Source organism: Chiloscyllium punctatum, chromosome 9 (genome assembly GCF_047496795.1).
Source record: "Chiloscyllium punctatum isolate Juve2018m chromosome 9, sChiPun1.3, whole genome shotgun sequence".
In the NCBI taxonomy this organism is placed as follows: domain Eukaryota; kingdom Metazoa; phylum Chordata; class Chondrichthyes; order Orectolobiformes; family Hemiscylliidae; genus Chiloscyllium; species Chiloscyllium punctatum.
The window spans coordinates 59,090,364-59,115,142 of NC_092747.1; the positions used below are offsets into that span (position 1 = coordinate 59,090,364).

General features: G+C 40.5%; 1 protein-coding gene across 1 annotated transcript in view; it reads left to right on the forward strand.

The window, feature by feature from the left end:
• Positions 1 to 24,779, forward strand: part of LOC140481694 (RPA-related protein RADX-like) — a 98,371-nt gene that overhangs the window by 58,831 nt on the left and 14,761 nt on the right. Inside the window, exons 9-11 of the mRNA XM_072578269.1 lie at positions 12,686 to 12,843; positions 17,534 to 17,703; positions 21,095 to 21,213. Coding sequence (XP_072434370.1) covers positions 12,686 to 12,843; positions 17,534 to 17,703; positions 21,095 to 21,213 — 447 coding nt within the window. The remainder of the gene's footprint in view (positions 1 to 12,685; positions 12,844 to 17,533; positions 17,704 to 21,094; positions 21,214 to 24,779) is intronic.

The window sequence follows — 24,779 nt, forward strand, 5'->3', positions numbered from 1 at the left end:
ATATTCATGTGCTTATCTAAAAGTTTCTTAAACACCCCGTCATATCTGCCTGTGTCACCACCCCGAGAGGGCATTCCAGACTCCTATCACTCTCAGTAAAGAATTCTCCCCTCGTGTTGCCTTTCCCCCTCTCACCTTAAATGTATGCTTGCTTGTTTTAGACATTTCAACTCTGGGAAAAGGATTCTGACCATCAACCCTATCTATGCATCTCATAATTTTATAAACTTCTATCAAATCTCCCCTCAGCCTCCGCCGCTCCAGAGAAAACTACCTGAGTTTTCTAGACTCTTCTTATAGCTGATACCCTTTAACGCAGGCAGCATCCGGTAAACTTATTCTGCACCCTCTCCAAAGCCTCCACATTCTTCCTGTAATGTGGCAACCAGAATTGAACACAATACTTTGTGTGGCCTGACTGAATTCTTATAAGCTGCAACATGACATCCTGATTCCTGTACCACCTATCTACTTGTGACACTACTTTCAGGGACCTATGGATTTGAACTGCATGATCCATCTCTACATTGATGCTGTTCAAGATCCTGACATTAACTGTATATTTTCCTTAACACTTGATCTCCCAAAGTGAAGCACTTCACACTTATATGGATTAAAGTCCATCTGCCATTTCTTTGATCATATCTGCAACTGATCTATATCCTGCTGTATCCACAACTCCTCCAATGTTTGGATCTGATGCAAATTTACTAACCCATCTATGTACATTTTCATCCAAATCATTTATATATATTACAAACAGCGAAGGTCCCAGTACAGATTCCTGCAGAACACCACTAGTCACTGACCTTCAGCCTGAAAAATACCCTTTCACCACTACTGTTTGCTTTCTATGGACAAGCCAATTTTGAATCCACATGGCCAAGTCACTGTGGATCCCATGCATATTAACTTTCTGGATGACCCTACCATGAGCGACATTGTTGAAAGCCTTAGTAAAATCCATGTGGACAACATCCGATGCTCTACCCTCATCAATCACTTTTTCATCTTGAAAAATTCAATCAAGTTAGTAAGACATGACCTGCCCTGCACAAAGCATGCTGACTGTCCCTAATTAGGCCACACTTTTTCACATGTGTGTAAGTTCTATCCCTAAGAATTCTCTCCATTAGCCTCCCAATTATTGATATGAAACTCACCGGTCCATAGATTCCTGTGTTGTCCCTATTTCCCTTCTTGAACAGGCAAACAACGTTAGCCACTCGCCAGTCCTCTAGGGCCTCTCCAGTGGCTAATGAGGATACAAAGGTCGTGGTCAAGGGCCCAGCAATCCTTTCTCTTGGCTCTCTTAATAACCTGGAATAGATGCCATCGGAACGTGGGGTCTTATTCACCTTAATGCGCTTCAAGAGACCCAATGCCCCATCTTTCTTGATCTCAAAGTGCTGTTAGCATGTCCATCCAAATTTCACTATCCTCCATATCTTTCTCCTCAGTGAATACTGATGCAAGGTACTTATTTAGGATCTCACCCACATTCTCTGCCTCCAAGCAGAAGTTCCTTCCTTTGTCCTTGAGTGGTCCTACATTTTCTTTTGGGTTATCTTGTTTTTATTGTATGTATAAAATGCTATCCGTAATTCCATTGTCTAAATATTCTAATTACAGAATTTTTAGTTATTCCATTATAAAGTAAGATAGGATATTTACAATATTTAATCTCGGTGAAGCATTTTAACTCAAGTACTTTTAATATTTTAATGTTAGTGGTTTGTATTGTTTGCAAGAGCCTCCTGTTTTGCAACACATTAAATAATCTGAATTTATCAATATGATTTATCATATGGAAGTTTATTAGCAGTATAAAACCAAGTTACTAAATTTTTGAGTAAAAGCTTTGTCTGATCTTGGGAACGGTTGTAAGACTTGCGATGGTCATGTTGTACTTTATTGTGCTTGTCAGCTTGTGAGCTGCGTGTGATAATGATTCTTTGATCTGGATTTTGAAAAGTGTGATTCTTCCAGCCTGTTCCTGGCTAAGTAGGAATATAACTTTTAAAAGGCACAGGTTCAGGAATAGCATCATTCTTGTTGTGGAGGGAAAAGTGAGGACTGCAGATGCTGGAGATCAAAGTCGAGATTGTGGTGCTAGAAAAGCACAGCCAGTCAGGCAGCATCCGAGGAACAGGAAAATCGACATTTCGGGTATAAGCCCTTCATCAGGAATTAGATTCCCGAAACGTTGATTCCCCTGCTCCTCAGATGCTGCCTGCCCAGCCATGCTTTTCCAGCACCAGACACTCAACCTTGACATCATTCTTGTTATTCAAATTCCTGAGAAACCTCAAACAAGGAAACTGGAATTTCAGGGCCCAACATGGGCTGTCTTCAGAATTTCCTATCAGTGGCAGTGTTATTTGTCAAAAACCTTCTGGCTTGAGATACTTTTGAGAAAACCTGGTGGAGAGTGAAAGAGCTCCGTGACCTCAAGCAGTTCTTAGCCAAGTGAAGATAATTAGGCTGTCTTCCAGTACCATCTAAGTTGAACCTGGTGCTGGGAATTTAATTTGATCCCAAAAGGAAAATTCCTGCCAGTGCTAGAATACCAGAATTTGAATAGTCTGAAAGAATGCAATAGACAACTGTTTAATTGAATGGTAGCAATGAGAAGTGAATTGAAGTATAATGATTGAAAATTATGGATCAAAGTCCTGTGTAAACTGAATAGGCTGTATGACAATTTGATTAGTTAGTTTGATTACAAATCTATTTGATTATGTAAAAAACAATTCAAGCTCAAAACATTTCAATATTGTCAATAGATGACGAGATTTTAAACTTGATAATGCAGAAGCCAAATTTTTCCAGTCTCCAGATCATTGAAAACCAAATTTAAGGCCGAGACGCCACAGGTACCCTAAAGTACTGAGCTCCTGGTAATTGCCAGGAAGTTTTAACTAAGTAAGTTCCATTGGTAATTCTCCATTCCTTACTAAATGCTGGAAAAGTCTCCAAACTCAAGTCGGACAGTTTGGACAGTTTTACAGGTCTAACCTCTGTAGTTGTTTGCCAGTACAGAACTTGAGTGTTGCTGAAAAAGTCACACATTTTATTGAAGCTTTTAATCTTGCATTCATCAGGACAATTTGAGAAATGTCAATGGATGGGAGAAATAACCATTTTATGCTTTATAAGAAGAGAGTACTGAGTGGTAGAGGTGTTGCCATTAGAATGCACAAGTTGAATGATAATTGATAGTAAATTGCCAAGCCTTGATTAAATTTTAAATCAAGGCGTTGATCTTTGCAGATAGAAAGAACATATATACATTCAGCCCATGTTTCATATGAATGATAGGTAACTACTATTAAAAATGAAATACTGCAGAACTGTAAATCTGAATAAAAACAAAGTGCTGGAAAAACTCAGTAGGTCTGATTGCCTTGGCCAATCAAAATTAATATGCCTTTTTGAAATTTGAATATAGTTTGCTATTTATATTTGTAGTTAGCCAGTAAATGCTAAATGGATAATTCCTTGGTAACAACAGAAACCACAAACCCCTCCCCCCAACTATTGCTGACCCTCTCCAAGTAGGACACATTCACCACCATGCCAAACTCAATGGCTTGACCTGACTACTTTCACAAGCAGACCTAGCCTCTCCTGCTCCCCACCCCTCGCCCATCTGATACCCTCTTGGTCTCATTTGACCAGCTTGAGCAGAACCCTCAACTCACCAAGTAGATCTGATTGCTGCCACCGACTAACCCCTTAAAACATTCTACTATCTCTTCAGTCTGACCTAACTTCCACCACCCAAGTAGCCTATGACCAAACCTGATGATCACATTCCAACCCTATCCACCTGTCATAGAAACATAGAAGATAGGAAGAGGAGTAGGGCATTTGGCCTCTCAAGCTTGCTCTGCCATTTAATATGATCATGTTTGATCATCGAGAACAATGTCCTAATCCTGCCCAAACCCCTTTGATCTGTGATCCCTTTAGCCACAAGACTAATATCTACCTCCTTGAAAACACATGATGTTTGGCCTCAACCACATTCTGCAGTAATGAATTCCACAGGTTCACCACTCACTGGGTGAAGAAAGTTCTTATCTGAGTTGTAAAACGTTTGTCCCCTTTGCTTAAAGTGATCCCCAGTTCTGTTAGGAACATTTCCTTCTACGTGTAACCTGTTTAGTCCTGTTAGAATTTCATAGGTTTCTGTGAGATCCTTCCCTCCATTTCTTCTAAACTGTGTTGGTTAGGCTTGTAATCACTGCAATCTCTTTTCAAATGTCAGCCCCTCTGTAGCAAGAACATCCTTCCTGATAAGGTGACTAAAGCTGTATACAATATTGCTGGTGTGGCCTCACCAGTGCCCAGTATAATTGCAGTAAGACATTCTTGTTCCTGTATTCAATTCCTCTCACTATGAAGGCCAACATACAGTTTGCCTTGTTCAACTGCCGGCTGCACCTGCATGCTTACTTTCAGCAACTGGTGCACAAGGACATCCAGGTCTCATTGAACATCTCTCTCTCAATTTATAACCATTTAAATAATAATCTACCTTCGTATTTTTGTTACCCAAGTGGATAACCTCACATTTATCCACATTATACTCTATCTGCTGTGCATTTGCTCAAGTGTCCAAATCACATTGCAACATCTGTGCATCCTCCTTACAGCTCACCCTTCAATCCAATTTTGTGTCATCTCCAAATTTTGAGATATTACCTTTAGTTCCCCCATGTAAATCATTAACATACACAGAGGAACCTCGATTATCCGAACAAGATGAGTGAGCACTATTTCGTTTTGATAACTGATAATTCGGTCAATTGATTTCCTCTGGGGCTCGGAGTTTTCCGTGAAGTCTGCTTCCCATTCAGAAGACTAGGCAAAAGTACACTGCACATGACACCTCACCATTGGGACAATTTTTATCTGGATGCCTTGCTATTTCTTCCTTGATAATAGACTTCCTTGATAATAGGTAATAATAAAGCATCTTCCCCACTACAGAAGCTAAGCTAGCCTGTCTGTAATCCCCATGTTTTGTCTACTTCCCTTTTTAAACAATGGCGTCACATCTGCTGTTATCCAATCGACTGCAACTGCCGAACAGTCCAGCGAATTTTGGCAAATTACCACAAATGCAGTTGCTATTCCTCCTGCCATATTTTTTCAAGCCCTGAGATGTATTCCATCAGGACCAGGAGACTTGTCTATTCTTAGCTCCATTAGCTTGCCCAACACTACCTCTTCCATACCCAACACTACCTCTTCCATAATAATGATTGTTTCCAGGTCCTCACCTATCTTCGTCTCTTTGTCAATCACTGGCATGTTATTCGTGTCCTCCACTGTGAAAATACCTATTCAAGGTCTCAGCCAATTCATCATATCCCATGACTAAGTCCCCTATAACTACTACTTGTCTTTTTGCGTCCCTATCTTAAATGGCTTCTACACCATGGTGCCATGCTTAGCTGGCTCATCCTCCCTGCAGCCCTTTTCCCTCATCCTCACAAGGTACAAGTACCTCATAGCTGTTGGACAAGGTCAAGAGCTGCGGCTCCTCTGTTCCTGAACTCAGGATCACCCTACCTTCCTCACTTGCAATCGCACCCTGCTATATCTGATCACTAACTGAATTTGAATTACTTAATCTACTGGGTCTGACTGCCTCCTGAAACAAAGCATCCAGGTAACTCTCCACCTCCAGGATGTGCTACAGTGTTTGAAGCTCAGATTCCAGCTCATCAATTCTGAGCTGAAGTTCCTTCAGCAACCACCACTTAATGCAGTTGTGGTCACTGCAGTTCACAATGGGATCAGCCAGCTCCCACGTCATACAGTTACAGCACATTACCTGCCCAGCCACCTCTACTTAGTTAATTACTTTATTAATTTATATAAGTTTGAGTTTATTTCTAATATTTCTTTGCTATGCTCTTTTTCAAACTTACTGCAGATTTCCTACCAGCCAATCAGGTCACAGCTTCCCTGCAATGTCATTCCAGTATTTTTTTTGCAGCTACAGTGTGCCCCGAGTTTTATGATCACTCCATGCTGCTGCTGCTTCACCTTTCAACAGCTCGCCCGAGACAAGGCTGCGCTCCCCAGGCACAGAGTTTTATACTCACTCTGTGCTGCTGTTGCTCAGCCTTTCAACTGCTCCTCCCAGACTAAACCACGCTCTCGGAGATCAGTGAGTTTTTTACTCACTCCCTCCCTGATTAAATCTATTAGATACACCTTCAAAGAAGTCTAGTAGATTTGTCAAGCATGATTTCCCTTCTATAAATCGTTAATGACTGCCTGATTCTATCAATGTGTTCTAAGTGCTCTACTATAAGATCTTTGATAATGGCCTCTAGTATCTTACACATTACCAGTGCCAGACTCACTGGTGTACAATTCCCTGTCTTCTTTCTATCTGCCTTTTAAAATAGTACAGTTACATTAGCTGCCCTACAATCTGTAGGAATTGTTCCAGAGTCTAAAGAATCTTGGAAAATGATCACTAATACATCTACTATTTCTCAGGCAACTTCCTTAAGTACTCTGGCATGTAAATTATCAGGCCCCGGGGATTTTATCAACCTTCAATCCCATCAATTTCTCCAACACCATTTCGTTACTAATACAGGTTTACTTCAGTTCCTCCCTCTCATTAAACCCCGCGATCCCCATCATTTAGTCATAGAGATGTACAGCATGGAAACAGACCCTTTGGTCCAACCTGTCCATGCCGACCAGATATCCCAACCCAATCTAGTCTTACCTGCCAGCACCTGGCCCATATCCCTCCAAAGCCTTCCTATTCATATACCCAACCAATTGCCTCCTAAATGTTACATTGTACCAGCCTCCACCACATCCTCTGGCAGATCATTCCATACGCGTACCACCCTCTGTGTGAAAAAGTTGCCCCTTAGGTCTCTTTTATATCTTTCCCCTCTCACCCTAAACCTATGCTCTCTAGTTCTGGATTCCCCGACCCCAGGGAAAATACTTTATCCATTTATCCTATCCATGCCCCTCATAATTTTGTAAACCTCTATAAGGTCACTCCTCAGCCTCCGACAATCCAGGGAAAACAGCGCCAGCCTGTTCAGCCTCTCCCTGTAGCTCAAATCCTCCAACCCTGGCAACATCCTTGTAAATCTTTTCTGAACCCTTTCAAGTTTCACAACATCTTTCCGAAAGGAAGGAGACCAGAATTGCACACAATATTCCAACAGTGGCCTAACCAATGTCCTGTATAGCTGCAACATGACTCCCAACTCCTGTACTCAATACTCTGACCAATAAAGGAAAGCATACCAAACGCCACCTTCTCTATCCTATCTACCTGTGACTCCACTTTCAAGGAGCTATGAACCTGCACTCCAAGGTCTCTTTGTTCAGCAACAGTCCCTAGGACCTTACCATTAAGTCCTGCTAAGATTTGCTTTCCCAAAATGCAGCACCTCGCATTTATCTGAATTAAACTCCATCTGCCACTTCTCAGCCCATTGGCCCATCTGGTCCAGATTCTGTTGTAATCTAAGGTAACCCTCTTCGCTGTCCACTACACCTCCAATTTTGGTGTCATCTGCAAACTTACTAACGGTACCTCTTATACTCGCATCCAAATCATTTATGTAAATGACAGAAAGTAGAGGGCCCAGCACCAATCCTTGTGGCACTCCACTGGTCACAGGCCTCCAGTATGAAAAACAACCTTCCACCACCACCCTCTGTCTTCTACCTTTAAGCCAGTTCTGTATCCAAATGGCTAGTTTTCCCTGTATTCCATGAGATTTAACCTTGCTAATCAGTCTGCAACGGGGAACCTTGTCAAATGCCTTACCGAAGTCCATATAGATCACATCTACTGCTCTGCCCTCATCAATCTTCTTTGTTACTTCTTCCAAAAAACTCACTCAAGTTTGTGAAACATGATTTCCCACGCACAAAGCCATGTTGACTATCACTAATCAGTCCTTGCCTTTCCAAATACATGTACATCCTGTCCCTCAGGATTCCCTCCGACAACTTGCCCACCACTGAGGTCAGGCTCACCGGTCTATAGTTCCCTGGCTTCTCCTTACCGTCCTTCTTGAACACGTTTGCCAACCTCCAGTCTTCCGGCACCTCACCTGTGACTATTGATGATACAAATATCTCAGCAAGAGGCCCAGCAATCACTTTTCTAGCTTCCCACAGAGTTCTCAGTTACACCTGATCAGGTCCTGGGGATTTATCCACCTTTACCCGTTTCAAAACATCCAGCACTTCCTCCCCTGTAATCTGGACATTTTGCAAGATGTCACCATCTATTTCCCTACAGTCTATATCTTCCATATAATTTTCCACAGTAAATACTGATGCAAAATACTCATTTAGTATCTCCCCCATTTTCTGTGGCTCCACACAAAGGCTGCCTTGCTGATCTTTGAGGGGCCCTATTCTCTCCCTAGTTACCCTTATGTCCTTAATATATTTGTAAAAACCCTTTGGATTCTCCTTAATTTTATTTGCAAAAGCTATTTCATGTCCCCGTTTTGCCCTCCTGATTTCCCTCTTAAGTACACTCCTACTTCCTTTATACTCTTCTAAGGATTCACTCAATCTATCCTGTCTGTACCTGACATATGCTTCCTTCTTTTTCTTAACCAAACCCTCAATTTCTTTAGTCATCCAGCATTCCCTATACCTCCCAGCCTTTCCTTTCACCCTGACAGGAATATACTTTCTCTGGATTCTTGTTATCTCATTTCTGAAGGCTTCACATTTTCCAGCCGTCCCTTTACCTGCGAACATCTGTCTCCAATCAGCTTTCGAAGGTTCTTGCCTAATACTGTCAAAATTGGCCTTTTTCCAATTTAGAACTTCAACTTTTAGGTCTAGTCTATCCTTTTCCATCACTATTTTAAAACTAATAGAATTATGGTCGCTGGCCCTAAAGTGCTCCCCCACTGACACCTCAGTCACCTGCCCTGCCTTATTTCCCAAGAGTAGGTCAAGTTTTGTGCCTTCTCTAGTAGGTACATCCCTGTACTGAATCAGAAAATTGTCTTGTACACACTTAAGAAATTCCTCTCCATCTAAACCTTTAACACTATGGCAGTCCCAGTCGATGCTTGGAAAGTTAAAATCCCCTATTATTCTTACAGATGGCTGAGATCTCCTTACAAGTTTGATTCTCAATTTTCCTCTGACTACTGGGGGGGTTTTATAATACAATTCCAATAAGGTGATCATCCCTTTCTTATTTCTCAGTTCCACCCAAATAACGTCCCTGGATGTATTTCCGGGAATATCCTCCCTCAGCACAGCTGTAATGCTACCCTTTATCAAAAATGCCACTCGCCCTCCTTTCTTGCCTCCCTTTCTATCCTTCCTGTAGCATTTGTATCCTGGAACATTAAGCTGCCAGTCCTGCCCATCCCTGTAATTGCTGTGATATCCTTGCATTGAGTATAGTAGTTGGCAGATCATGTTGTGGATGTACAGGACATTAGTTAGGCCACTTTTGGGATATTGTGTAAATCTGGTCTCCCTCCCATTGGAAAGATATTGTGAACCTTGAAAGGGTTCAGAAAAGATTTACAAGGATGTTGCCAGGGTTAGAGGGATTGAGCTTTACAGAGAGGCTGAATAAGCTCGAGCTATTTTCTCTTGAGCTTTGCAGGCTGAAGGGTGACCTTATAGAGGTTTATATAATTGAGGGGCATGTTCCTAACCATGCCCTGAGTTCATCTGCCTTCCCTGTTAGGCCCCTTGCTTTGAAATAAATGCGCTTTAATTTATTATCCCTGCCTATCCTGACTATTTGACTCACTTCTATTCTTCGCTGTACCCGTCTCAGATCGATCTATTTCCTCACTATCTGCCTGGGTCCCTACCAACTCTCCCCCCCCCCCCCCCCCCCCGCCTTACTAGTTTAAATCCTCCCAAGCAGTTCTAGCAAATTTCTCTGCCAGTATATTAGTCCCCTTCCAATTTAGGTGCAATCCGTTCTTCTTGTTCAGGTCTCTCCTACCCCAAAAGAGATTCCAATGGTCCAAAAATGTGAATCCTTCTCCCTTCCACCAGCTCCTCAGCCATGCATTCATCTGCTCTATCCTCATATTCCTGCCCTCACTCGCTCATAGCACTGGAAGTAATCCAGATATTACTACCCTTGAGGACCTCCTTTTTAAATTTCTGCCTAACTCTCTGTAATCTCCTTCAGAATCTCAACCTTTTCCCTTCCTATGTCGTTGGTTCCAATGTGGACAATGACATCCTGCTGGCCTGTCTCCCCCGTGAGAACATTCTGCACCCTCTCTGAGACATCCTTGATCCTGGCAGCAGGGAAACAACACACCATTCTGTTTTTTCTCTGCTAGCCACAGAAACATCTGTCTGTACCTTGGACTACAGAATCCCCGAACACAATTGATCTCTTGGAAGCCGACGTACTCCTCGTTACATTAGAACCAGTCTCAATACCAGACTCTTGGCTGTTCATGCTACGTTCCCCTGAGAATCCATCACCCCCTACATTTTCCAAAAACAGCATACCTGTTTGAGATGGGTATATCCACAAAAGATTCCTGCAGTTGCTGCCTACCTCTCTTACCCTTCCTGGAGTTAACCTATCTATGTGACTGTATCTGAGACTTTCCCCCCTTCCTATAACTGCCATCCATCACATACTGTTTCTGGTATGTTATTCATGCCCTTCTTTGCGAAGACAGAAGCAAAGTATGCATTCAGTTTGTCAGACATTTCTTTGTTTCTCATTATAAATTCCCCTATATCTGACATTTCCCTATTATAGGATAGTGAAGAAGGTGTTTAGTATGCTTTCCTTTATTGGTCAAAGCATTGAGTATAGGAGTTGACAGGTCATGTTGAGTATGTACAGGACATTGGTTAGGCCTCTTTTGGAATAATGTGTGTAAATCTGGTCTCCCTCCCATTGGAAGGGTATTGTGAAACTTGAAAGGGTTCAGAAAAGATTTACAAGGATGTTGCCAGGGTTAGAGGGATTGAGCTTTACAGAGAGGCTGAGGGGTGACTTTATAGAGGTTTATAAAATTGAGAGGCATGGATAGGATAAATAGACAAGGTATTTTTTCTAAGGTGGGGTGAGTCCAAAAGTAGATGTCATAGGTTTAAGGTGAGAGGGGCAATGTTTTCAATCAAAGGGTGGTGCATGTATGGAATGAGCTGCCAGAAGTGGTGGAGGCTGGTACAATTATGACATTCAAAAGACATCTGGCAGGGTACATAAACAGGGAGGGTTGAGAGGGACATGGGCCAAGTGGTAGCAAATGGGACTCAATTAATTTAGGATAGCTGTTCAGCATGGGCAAGTTGGATGAGTTTCCGTGCTATACATCTCTGACTGTAAGCAACATTCATTAGTTTTTGCTATTCTTTCTCTCTTTACATGGAAACTTTTGTAATACGTTCTTGCATTCCCTGCAAGCTTATACTTTTACTCAATTTTCCCTTACTTAATCAATCCCTCATTCCTCCTTTGCTGATTTCTAAATTGTTCCCAATCTTTTGTTTTTCTCCTGCCAATTTGTAAGCCTCTTTTTTGCACCTAATCTCTAACCTCCCTTTAAGCCATGGTTTGCCCAGTTTTTTTTTGCACTCTTGTGTCAGATGGGAATAAACAATATTCGTAGCTCTTTGAATGTTGAATTGTCTATCCGTTGTCACTCCTGTCAGTAACATTTCCCAATCCATCCGAGCCAATTCATGCCTCATACCATCGTAGCTTCCTTATTAAAATTTAGCATCCTAGTATCAGCATCAATTGCCTCACTGTCCATCTTGATCAAAAATTCTATCATATTATGGTTGCTTATCCTCAAGGGGTCTCACACAACTACATTACCAATTATTTCTTTCATATTGCATAATCCCCAGTCTAAATTGACCTGTCCTCTAGTTGACTCCTCAACAATTGGTCCAGAAAACTATTTCACATACATGCTAGGAATTCCTCCTCTATAGTCTTGTGACCAATTGATTCGTCCAATCTATACACAGGTTTAAGCCATTCATAATTACCAATTACTGCATAATTTTATGATTTCTTGTTTAATGCCATTCCCAACATCACCAGTACAGTTCCCACCCTATTTATATTTTCTGTCCCTTGGTATTTCTCAATTCTACCCATGCAGGTTCTACATTGTCGGATCTAATATTTTTCCTCAATATTGTGTTTACATCCTCTTTAACTCTATTGCCTTTTTATTTTTGTCCTTCATAAATACTGAATACCCCAGGATGTTCAGTTCCTAGCCCTGGTCACCCTGCAATCCTATCTCCATAATCGTAACTATATCATACCCTTTTGTATCTATTTGGGTGATTAGTTTGTCCAATTTATTTTAAGTGCTCCATGCATTCAGGCACAAAGCCTTAACTCTCATCTTTAAAATGTTCCTTGTCCCAATCCCATTTTGTTTTTAAACTGTGGCTATTTTTGAGTTTGGCCTTTGATTCCTCTGCCTGTCACTTCAATGGCCTTCAACGATTCAAGAAGGCAGCTCACCATTATTCTGTCAAGGGAAACTAGAGATGGACAGTAAATTCTGGGCCAGCCATCAATATCCACATTGCAGAGTGAATTTTAAAAAAAATTGTTTTGTTACTTTTCTCCATTTGTAACATAGTAATGAATTGTGTTTTTTTTATTTTAACATAACAGAGGTCACTGTTGTATCACTACAGGAGTTTAAGGAAATTGTAGAAAGTTTACATTATAGGGAACACAAGCATATGGTTGTTCAAGGAGTCATCGCTGCTGTCAAATATACATCCCACACCACTTCCACTGGATGTTTAATGGACAAGAAACACACTCAGGTATAAATAATATTTATACTCATTATCTGTATCCTCAATCCTGTTGCCTTTTTTGGTGATTAGGAGAGAAAATCCCATTCAAGTTTCCTCATCGTTTATTGTTTGTTTGAACATTTTTTCAATTGCATTACATTATATCTTTGTTTCACCAGTTAAAATAGAAGTTACCAAAATTCAGTCAAGTAACATATTCGCAATAATTAAATATTCATTAATAGATTATAAGAGTTTTTGAGATGGTTGGTGATAACGGGTTTGTGTGCCCTTAGGCTTTAAACTTAAGAACCTCCCTTTTTCCATTTCTGAAGAAATAAAACTTAAGCCATTTTTGTCACCCAAAAAACATACAATCCAGAAACTCATCAATGCACAGAACTTGGCAGCATACTCGAAATATCTGACCTGTACTTCCAGGTAAAGCAGGCTGACTAGATATGAGTCAAAATCCTTGTTGAAAAAAAGAACATTGAGGGTATTTTTGTTTGCTGTATATTTGATAGCTTTTTAAAAATTCTATATGAAAGAAATATACAATTGTTTTTGAGCCATTCTACAATTTGATGGCACATTGATTGTGGGAAGATTGCATTGGAGTATATATGTTTCTTGACATGTCTGTTTACATTAGAAACACTATGGATAACAAGATTGTTTGTAACTTGTTTGGTTCTTCTTTTTGGGAGGGGAAAGGAAATCTGTGACCCCTTCATTTAATGTACTGCTGAGGGGGGACAAAGGCAAGAGCATTTGATCCAATCTGCAGGAATAGTGGTAGAGATTATAGATTGAATTATGATAAATCCATCATCCACCTCAGATTTGGTGGAGCAGTATGTGTAGAGACAGTGTAATGTAATAACTTGTATTTTTAGGAATTCATGGAGATCTTCCCTTGGACCATTGCCACTTGTATCTAAATGAAGCATTTTATTTGTGCTTATAGTTCTGTGTGTAGTTTTTATTTATTCTTCAGCATAAAACTCTATGATCGAAGGAACTCAATTGCAATGTATTTTTTCGCAACGCTTTTGAAACAGATTTGCAAATTGCCATCGTTTTGAGAGTGTAAATTAAATGTATAAATCAGTTTCACTGCATTCCAAATCAAAAAGTAGATTACCTACTGAAAATAAAGCACCTATATTTTAAAAAAATTTTTGACCATTGATTAATGCACCCCCCCACGATGAGTTTGGTGGCCAGTGGGAGGGTTATTTAATCAGGCCGAATGGTGGCAGGTGGAGACTGCATCATTGTCCTAATTTAAGTTCACATGGGAAGACTCTAGAATTGTTTCCTCACCTCAATGCCAATTCAGATCTGTAAGTAAATAATTAATGCTCAATCGATATCCACATCACTGTTCCAGTAAACATCCAGCAGCAAGCCCAAAATGCAAAGCCTGTTTACATAGAACATAGAACAATACAGCACAGAACAGGCCCTTCGGCCCACGATGTTGTGCCGAACTTCTAACCTAGATTAAGCACCCATCCATGTACCTATCCAAATGCCGCTTAAAGGTCGCCAATGATTCTGACTCTACCACTCCCACGGGCAGCGCATTCCATGCCCCCACCACTCTCTGGGTAAAGAACCCACCCCTGACATCTCCCCTATACCTTTCACCCTTCACCTTAAATTTATGTCCCCTTGTAACACTTTGTTGTACCCGGGGAAAAAGTTTCTGACTGTCTATCTATTCCTCTGATCATCTTATAAACCTCTATCAAGTCACCCCTCATCCTTCGCCGTTCCAACGAGAAAAGGCCGAGAACTCTCAACCTATCCTCGTACGACCTACTCTCCATTCCAGGCAACATCCTGGTAAATCTTCTCTGCACCCTCTCCAAAGCTTCCACATCTTTCCTAAAGTAAGGCGACCAGAACTGCACACAGTACTCCAACTGTGGCCTAACCAAAGTCCTGTACAGCTGCAACATCACTTCACGACTCTTGAATTCAATCCCTCTGCTAATGAACGATAATACTCCATAGGCCTTCTTACAAACTCTATCCACCTGAGTGGCAACCTTCAAAGATCTATGTACATAGACCCCAAGATCCCTCTGTTCCTCCACCTGACTAAGAACCCTACCATTAACCCTGTATTCCGCATTCTTATTTGTTCTTCCAAAATGGACAACCTCACACTTGGCAGGGTTGAACTCCATCTGCCACTCCTCAGCCCAGCTCTGCATCATATCTAAGTCCCTCTGCAGCCGACAACAGCCCTCCTCACTGTCCACAACTCCACCTATCTTCGTATCATCTGCAAATTTACTGACCCACCCTTCGACTCCCTCATCTAAGTCATTAATAAAAATTACAAACAGCAGAGGACCCAGAACTGATCCCTGCGGAACTCCACTTGTAACTGGGCTCCAGGCTGAATATTTACCATCTACCACCACTCTCTGCCTTCGACCGGTTAGCCAGTTTTCTATCCAATTGGCCAAATTTCCCTCTATCCCATGCCTCCTGACTTTCCACATAAGCCTACCATGGGGAACCTTATCAAATGCCTTACTAAAATCCATGTACACTACATCCATTGCTCTACCCTCATCCACATGCTTGGTCACCTCCTCGAAGAATTCAATAAGACTTGTAAGGCAAGACCTACCCTTCACAAATCCGTGCTGGCTGTCCCTAATCAAGCAGTGTCTTTCCAGATACTCGTAAATCCTATCCCTCAGTACCCTTTCCATTACTTTGCCTACCACAGAAGTAAGACTAACTGGCCTGTAATTCCCGGGGTTATCCCTATTCCCTTTTTTGAACAGGGGCACAACATTCGCTACTCTCCAGTCCCCTGGTACCACCCCCGTTGCCAGTGAAGACGAGAAGATCATTGCCAACGGTACTGCAATTTCCTCTCTTGCTTCCCACATAATCCTAAGATATATCCCGTCAGGCCCGGGGGACTTGTCTATCCTCAAGTTGTTCAAAATGTCCAACACATCTTCCTTCCTAACAGGTATCTCTTCTAGCTTAACAGTCCGTTTCACACTCTCCTCTTCAACAATACGGTCCCTCTCGTTCATAAATACTGAAGAGAAGTACTTGTTCAAGACATCTCCTATCTCTTCCGACTCAATACACAGTCTCCCACTACTGTCCTTGATCGGACCTACCCTCGTTCTCGTCATTCTCAGGTTTCTCACATACGCTTAAAATGCCTTGGGGTTATCCTTGATCCTATCTGCCAAGGATTTTTCATGCCCTCTCTTAGCTCTCCTAATCCCTTTCTTCAGGTCCCTTCTGGCTATCCTGTATCCCTCCACTGCTCTGTCTGAACCCTGTTTCCTCAACCTTATGTAAGCCTCCTTCTTCCTCTTTACTAGACATTCAACCTCCCTCGTCAACCAAGGCTCCCTCACACGACCATTTCTTTCCTGCCTGATAGGTACATACATATCATGGACACGTCGTATCTGCTCTTTGAAAAAGTTCCACATTTCCACCACATCCTTCCCTGACAGCCTATGCTCCCAACGTATGCTCCTCAAATCCTGTCTTACAGCATCGTAATTTCCCTTCCCCCAATTGTAAAATCTACCTTGTTGTGCGCACCTATCTCTCTCCATAACCAAGGTGAAAGTCACAGAATTGTGGTCACCATCACCAAAATGTTCACCCACTAACAAGCCCACCACTTGTCCCGGTTCATTACCGAGTACTAAATCCAATATGGCCTCCCCTCTGGTTGGACAATCTACATACTGTGTTAGAAAAGCTTCCTGGACACACTGCACAAACACCGCCCCATCCAATCTACTTGATCTAAAGAGCTTCCAATCAATATTTGGGAAGTTGAAGTGGCCCATGACTACGACCCTGTGGCTTCTGCACCTTTCCAAAATCTGTTTCCCAATCTGTTTCTCCACATCTCTGCTGCTATTGGGGGGCCTATAGTAAACACCCAACAAGGTGACTGCACCTTTCCTATTTCTGACTTCAGCCCATACTACCTCCAGAGGCAGATCCCCCTCAAACTTCCTTTCTGCAGCCGTTATACCATTTCTAATTAGCAATTTCTAGTTGCAAGTAGGCTTCCTGATCAAGGATCTGGCATGAAGAAGTTGCGCCAGCACTGAGAGCCATTCCTTTGTCATTCCTGCTGACCATCTCCAGTGTTGCCCCCATCCTGCTGACCCTCACCTGTGATCTTGGACCCTTGTTTATCTTGGGCCTTGTGTGAAAGTGGTGCTTGCATGGCTCCGTTGGTGTCATTGCAGAGTATTTGACAGTTGCTAGTTTTTAATTGACTAGTAAGTCTTCACAGTTAGAATTTCCAACCCAAAATCCTTGACCCTTTGGTAAGATCCACTGCTGCTTATTCAATGGGCCTTCTGAGACCTTTGTCGAGAGTGGGGTGCTGGAAAAGCACAGGTCAGGCAGCATCCAAGGAGCAGGAGAATCGACTCCTCAGGCTCATTCCTGAGGAAGGGCTCTTGTCCGAAATGTCGATTCTCCTGTTCCTCAGATGGTGCCTGACCTGCTGTGCTTTTGCAGCGCCCTAGTCTCGACTCTGATCTCCAGCATTTGCAGTGCTCATTTTTTTACCTCCTGAGACCTCTGTCACCTCAATTTAAATACTGACCATTATGTCAAATCTAATTGTTTATTTGAATTCAATTGATAACCTACTTTGCTTTGACTCTTGAAATTCATGAATTCCACATAGCTTTTACAATCTGGAAGAAGTGAGCTAGACAGTTACACATCCAGTGAATATAAAACAAAAATGGTTAATAACCAGTCATCAACAGAAGATTATTCACATAATTTCAGTAAGACCATCGAAAGCTTCGAACAAATATTGGAGTATGAAGATGATGTTACGCTCCTTGCAAGGTATCATTACAATCTTAGGTATTTTTATTTCTTGCAATTGATGTTGAAAATAAAAGTGAAAGACACTTTTACACAGAAATTACAAACTTTTATTTACACAGCCTAATAAAGATTGCACATCCAAGACAATATTGTTGAATTTTTCTTTTTAAATTTTCTAATAAGTTTTTATGTCCTTATGTTTTACCTATGACTATTTTAAATGTTTCTTTTCCTGATGTTTCTTGGGATGTGACTAGGAGCTTTGATTTACAAAATCTAAAACTGTGTTCAGCGTGAACTTGATGAAAAAAAGCATTTTTTGCAGAAATATTTGTTGTACTTTTTTTTAGAAGAGTTTCACACACTATCATTGCCTACTGCAGTGATTTTCCTGTATTTAAATCACTAGTAAAGATCTGAAAAATTATGTGGTTGTGGAGCTAGAGAATATTTATATTGGTCTTCATGATTATTTTGTGTCTCTCTGCACAAGAGGAGGATGGTAGTTCAGGAAGGAGGAAGGTGAATATTTGATGGTATAAACGCAGAGGTATAACTTTCTGAGTTTAATATTTTTTGAAAGTTAGATTATGTTGCCAAGCCCAGAGAACATGTATCCCAGGCTGTTGTACAATGGAGGAATGAACAGATACTCTGGTATTCATTTTGCAATCCTTTTTGGCTATACGTGTAGTACCAGAAGAATGCTAACATACTAACATTGCTTTAAAAAGGGTGCAAGTGACAAACTTTGCAATTACAGGCCAGTCAGTTTAACCTCAGAGATGCAGAAGTTATTAGGAAAATTTTGAGGAACAATACTATTTACCATTTTCGAAATACACAGATTGATCAAGGATAGTTGGCTTAGATTTGAGGAGGGTGGGTTGTGTCTGACAAACCTGAATATGTTTTTGATGAGTTAATAAGAAAGTTCAACGAGGATAATGTGATCGATGTAGTCTACATGGATTTTTAGCAAGGCTTTTAACAGCATCCAACATGGCAATCTGGTCAAAAAAGTTTGAGAACAAATCAATTGATGTAGTCTACATGAATTTTAGCAAGGCATTTAACAGCATCTGACATGGCAATCTGGCCTGAAAAGTTTGAGATTGACAAATTGTATTCAACATTTGCTCAGTGTCAGGAAGCAAAGGACAATTGTTAATGGATGTTGTGCCTGTAAATGTATTTTCAATAAATGTTCCACAAAATTGGGTTAGTACTCGGTTCTCTGCTTTTCATGTTAGGTATTAATAATGAAGGGGTTATAACTGAAAAGTGACATACAAAATTTGGACACATGGCAAGTGTTTTTTATTGGGAATTATTAGGAAATTGTGGACTGGCCAGGTTGGCAAAAGGTTTCAAATGGATTTCAATCCAGAGAATTGTGGGCATTTTAGCTAGAGGTACCACATAAAATGATAGGATTCTGAGAATGGTAGAAGAACTGAGGGGCCTTGGGATACACACCTAAAGTCCTCTGAAGGTCAGAGGGCAGGTGGTTAAAGCAGTTAAGAATGCATAACAGATACTTTGCATTATTAACCCGTGTGTTGTGTTTAAGAGAAGGGAGGTTTGTCAAACCTATATGAAATGAATTAGACCACCACTAAGGTGTACAGTTCTTATCACTACCTGACGGTAAGTGTGGGATTGTATAATAGAGAATACAGAAAAGCTTTACAAGAATGTTGCCAAGACTAGAAAATATTAGCTATAAGGGCACATTACACAGACTGACGTTGTTTTCTTTGGTACAAGGTAAACAAAGGAGAGATTAAATAGATGTGCATAAAATTGAGGGACCTAGAAAGAGTGGACAATAAGGACTTTTTTAAAATCAACGAGATCAGTGATCACCTTGGCGGTTGTAGAGCTCACTGACTGAAAGGCTGTGGAGGCAGAAGTTATCATTACATTTAAAAATCACTTACTTATGCAAGTTATATTTAAACCTAAAAACCAATGGACTAGGAGTTGGAATGTACACTTTGAATGTATAACTATTGTTTGACCAACACGGCAGACACAATGGCTGCATTTTTAAAAATAAAATTGTAATGATTGTAATAAAGTTCAAAAATGTCAGGTTTTCACCTAAAGAGACAAAGAATTGTAACAACAGGTTGACATATTTTCATGTGTTTAAAGATATAGAAAACAGCTCTGATAAAGCTGTTAGCTTAATCAGTTAGTTTTTAAAATTTAATTGTTCACTGAAACAACTTTACCTTTATTTGCTGAATCAAACATTGTCCATAATGTCAACAATGAATTGTCCTTGGATAAGATAGCAGATTCAAGATATATCAGGAGTTAGCTCAGCTGGTTAAGTGAATAATTTAGTAATTCCATCCCCTAATGATGCTTGATCTGTGCTGGTTTAATTGCTTTCTTGCATGATAATGCAAAAATTAACATTTGGCATCAAAAATCCTGATTAGAGAGTCAAAATTGTCAGTAGTTCCACTCCTGATCACAATCTACTTTCTCAATCTATGAGGGAGTCAGGTGACTGGATTTAAGACCATAAGTAGTAGAGACAGGAGTAGGTTGTTCAGCTCTTCGAGCCTGCTTCACTATTCCATCTGATTGTGGCTGATCCAACACTCCTCATATCCACTTGTTTGCTCATTCCCTGGAACCCTTGATTCCCCTGTTGATCAAGAATCTATCAAACTCAGCCTTAAATATGCACAAGGACCCTACCCCATAGCTCTCTGTAGCAATGAGCTCCAAAGGCTCACAACCTTCTGAGAGAAAAAAATCCCTCTTCATCTCAGTCTTAAGCTGGCACTCCTTTATTCTGAGACTACACCCTCCTGTCCTGGACTCTTCCATGAGGGAAATATCCTCTCAGCAATTACCCTGTCAAGCCCCTTAAGAATTTTATATGATTCAATGAAATCACCTCTCATTCTTTGAAACTCCAGATGAATGCCTTTGTATGGAGTGCATAAAACTGGAATATAAAATATCAGAATGGATTTCCAACATCTACACACTTCAATGTTTTAAGAATGGTGACCAATGTGATTGGCAGGCTTAACACATGGATGCAGCAGGAAGATAAAACTGCTGTTTCCCCTCCCACTGTAACAATGATCAGTTCAAGAGGAAGCTTGGTGGAAATTCACCTCCCACCACCCCACCTCACCCCAGCCAACCCCCACTGGCAGGCAAATGTAAAATTCTGTCCAAACAGCAAGTGAGCCATGCAGAACAGGAGGATCTTCAATTTGTCAGTGATGTGTGGTAAATTCTCTGGTCTTAAGTCCAATATAACTTTTGTATTATGTAATCAATTGATCTGAAAATTACAAAACATATACTTTAGTCTCTCAATAGTCGACATAAATCTTATATAAAGAAAGTAAGTCTGATATATTACTGATTATAGATCAAGAAAATATGAAGCTCTTCAGGCATCCACTCTGAAAAATTCAGCTCCTGATCTTGATCCAAGTTTATTATCCAATAGTGAAGAAACAGAAGATGAATATTTCACTGCCGATGAAGGTTTGTTTAAAAGTGGACTTCCCTTCTGCTCATGTCATTCAGAACAGTTTCCTATGGATATAATAGCTTCCTCACTTTATCAAAATGAATCTACTTTGAATAGCTTATCCATGAATAAACTCAAAAAGAAACAATTGAACTAGTATTACATTTTGTCAGACAAGACATGAATATTTGGGTTCCAGGTACATTGCTAAATTTGCCATTTATGCATCAGAAGCAATGCTATGAACAGACCTTTTTTTAGTTTCCTCAGCCTGTTACAGATACTCATGAATATACCACCCATGAATTTTTTTACATGAAAGATTTTGATACTGTTAAGCTACAAATTCATATAATTCCTGTGGGGTTTTATTGCACTCTGAACTGCATTACTGCCTTATGTCATCAAAGGAGTCGAGAACGTATCCAAACTAAGGCATGGATGGGATCAGTGGGGGCTATTGGGTACACATATTGTGAAACCATCAAAGGGATGTTATCCTGGATTTTGAGCTAAATTCATCCTGTGAACCAGTACATTATATTTACATATGGAAATCAAAACAATGCTTTAAAATGAGGAAAATGATATCTATACAGTAGTAGGTAATCTGTTTCATATGAAATGAATACTTCCTTAGTTCTAGAATCTCCAAACAGTGGGAATAGTTTTCCTTTTCTACCTATATTTTCCTGTTAATATCTTGAAGGTTTTGATCAGATTACTTCTTAACCTTCCAGAATCTGGAAATAAAAAGGCCTAATTTGGCCCATCTTATAAATTAACCCCTGGCATTATGGATCCTTTTCGTAAAGCTGCACTGTACGCCCTCCTTCCCTCTGCCTAAAGTGTGGTGCCCAAATCTGCTCTCAGTACTCCAAGTGGGGTCTAACTAGAGTTTCGTATAGCTGCAGCCATTTTAGTATATCTGCACTCTTCTAATTGTGGCTTCTTGTGCAACACCAATTTTACTCTCACTTCCACTGATACCCCATGTTTTTTAGATTAGATTAGATTACTTACAGTGTGGAAACAGGTCCTTCAGCCCAACAAGTCCACACCAACCCACCGAAGTGCAATCTACTAGACCCATTCCCCTACATTTACCCCTTCACCTAACACTACGGGCAATTTAGCATGGTCAATTCACCAAACCATTTTTGGACTGTGGGAGGAAACCCACGCAGACACGGGGAGAATGTGCAAACATGAGGTGGGAATTGAACCTGGTATTATGAACAATCATCATGAAAGCTGATGGATTATTGTAGCACCAACTGATTTGCCAGTGTTTGTCAGAGAGGACACTCATCTATATTGTGCAAATAGTTTATGATGTCCTGTGAAGAGAGAGAAAGTGATGACTGCAGATGCTGGAGAGTCAGAGTCAAAAAATGTGGCGTTGGAAAAGCACAGCAGGTCACCCAGCATCCGAGGATCAGGAGAGTCGACATTTCGAGCATAAGCCCTTCAACTAGGGCTTATGCCCGAAACATCAATTCCTTGGATGCTGCCTAACCTGCTGTGCTTTTCCAGCACCACACTTTTCGACTCATGCCCTCTGAAATGGCCTATAAAGCTATTTCATTGTATCTCACTACAAGTACTGAGCATGAAAGATACTTTATAAATACAAACATTATGCTGCATCCCAAGGAATTTGCAGAAGCATTATGAAATAAAGTAAGGCATTGAGCAATGTAAATCAAAATGACCAAGAGCTTGATCAAAGAAATTGATTTAAAGCTGTGTCTTAAAAGAGAAAAGTTAGTTAGATAGGCAAATGGTTACAAGGAAGAATTTTGGAAATTGGGACCTCGGCACTGAGAGATAGTCACAAATGTTGAAACAATTAAAATTTGGGATGCGTGTGGAGCCAGAAACAGAGGAGTGCAGATATCTTGGAGGGCAGTGGGGCTGAAGAAGATTTGAAAGAAAGGATGGGAGTTTTAACTTGACTGTGAGCCATGTATGTCAGCAAAGACAGAGATGGTAAAGGAACTGGACTAGATGTGAATTAAGATGCAAACAGCAGAGGTTTGGATGAATTCAATTTTATGGAGGGTGAAATGTGGGAAACTGCAATAGATTGAAATTATTGAGTCTAGAGATAATGAAAGCATGAATGAAGGTATCAGCAGAAGAAGAGCTGATAACTGGATGAAATGTATGGGGGATACAAATGTGGCAATAAATGCTCTTCATGATGACACAGCAGTTAAGTGGGAAGTTCATCTTGGAATGAAATGTGATACCAAGATAATGAACATAATGGTATTATCTCAAACTGTTGCCAACGAAAAGGATGGAATCAGTAATTATTAGCTAACAAAGGTTCCAGTGAGTACCAGAAATAGTAGCTAAAGTCTTCACTACAGGTGACCTCACTACACTATACACACACACACTCTTAAACACGATCACATTCACACACTCACGCAGATCCTCTCTCATACACATGTGCTCTCTCTTAGACTCACATTCACAGATATATACTCCGTCACACCTGCGCGCGCACTTACGCAGTCTCCACTCTCTCTCCTCCTTGCATGCGTGCACACATACCTAAGTCTATGGTGTGAATTTGTATTTGCAGATACATTCTATTTTGTTCAAAAAGCGCACAATCTGTAGGTAGGCAGTCCATGTGACCTTTTATAAATTCCTGCTTTGGAAATAGAACTGGTCTGCCTCAAGGTTGGAATATAGACAAACTCTAACCTCACTTTTAATGCATTGTCTGAGTTGAGATGTCACTTTTTTTTTATAAAACCTTAAGTAATCTGGGAATGTGACTTCAAAGAAGTTCTGGGATTTACATCTTAATGAATCAAAGCCTACAAACTATTCTAGTGATTAAAGACTTAACAAAAAATTGGTTTGTTCAATACATTGCATCAGTTGGATGACACTTTGACCTTTTACCATAAATTCTATGTCCTATCATCCTGTCCCACTAGCGACCTAACAAAGGAGCATTGCTCTGAAAGCTTGTACTTCCAAATAAACCTGTTGGACTATAATCTGGTGTTGTGTGATTTTTGCCCACCCCAGTCCAACACTGGCACCTCCATACCATAGCATTATATCTACATAAATTAGCAAAGTAATATGGACAGTTATGAGAAGTTGGGGTTAAATACCCAATCACGCAATTATACAAAATTATTTTTGGTTTGATCAATTGATGTTACACAAGATATTAGTTTCTAGGCAGAATTAATCCTACAGTGCTAAAAGCTGTCGTATGTGGTAATTTAGTTCCTTTAAATAAAGAATATTTTAACATTCTCTTTTAGATATCTCTGAAATGGATGAAGTTCCAAAATCCAAATCTTTAAATTGGTCATGGGAAAGTTCAAAGTGGTCAGAGATTAAAGGTCGAGTGAAAGAATTCTTGTCATTTGGCCAACTTCTTCCTGAAAGTTGTCCACAAATGTTTGAGTATGCAAAAAAGGAAGCAATGATGAGCCAGCATAACCTCCAATCATCAAGATGTTCTTCATTTCTACTTGAGTCCAATAATAATGCGAGAGATTTTGCCACTGCTTGGAGTTATGGTCACTATACATTGACGATT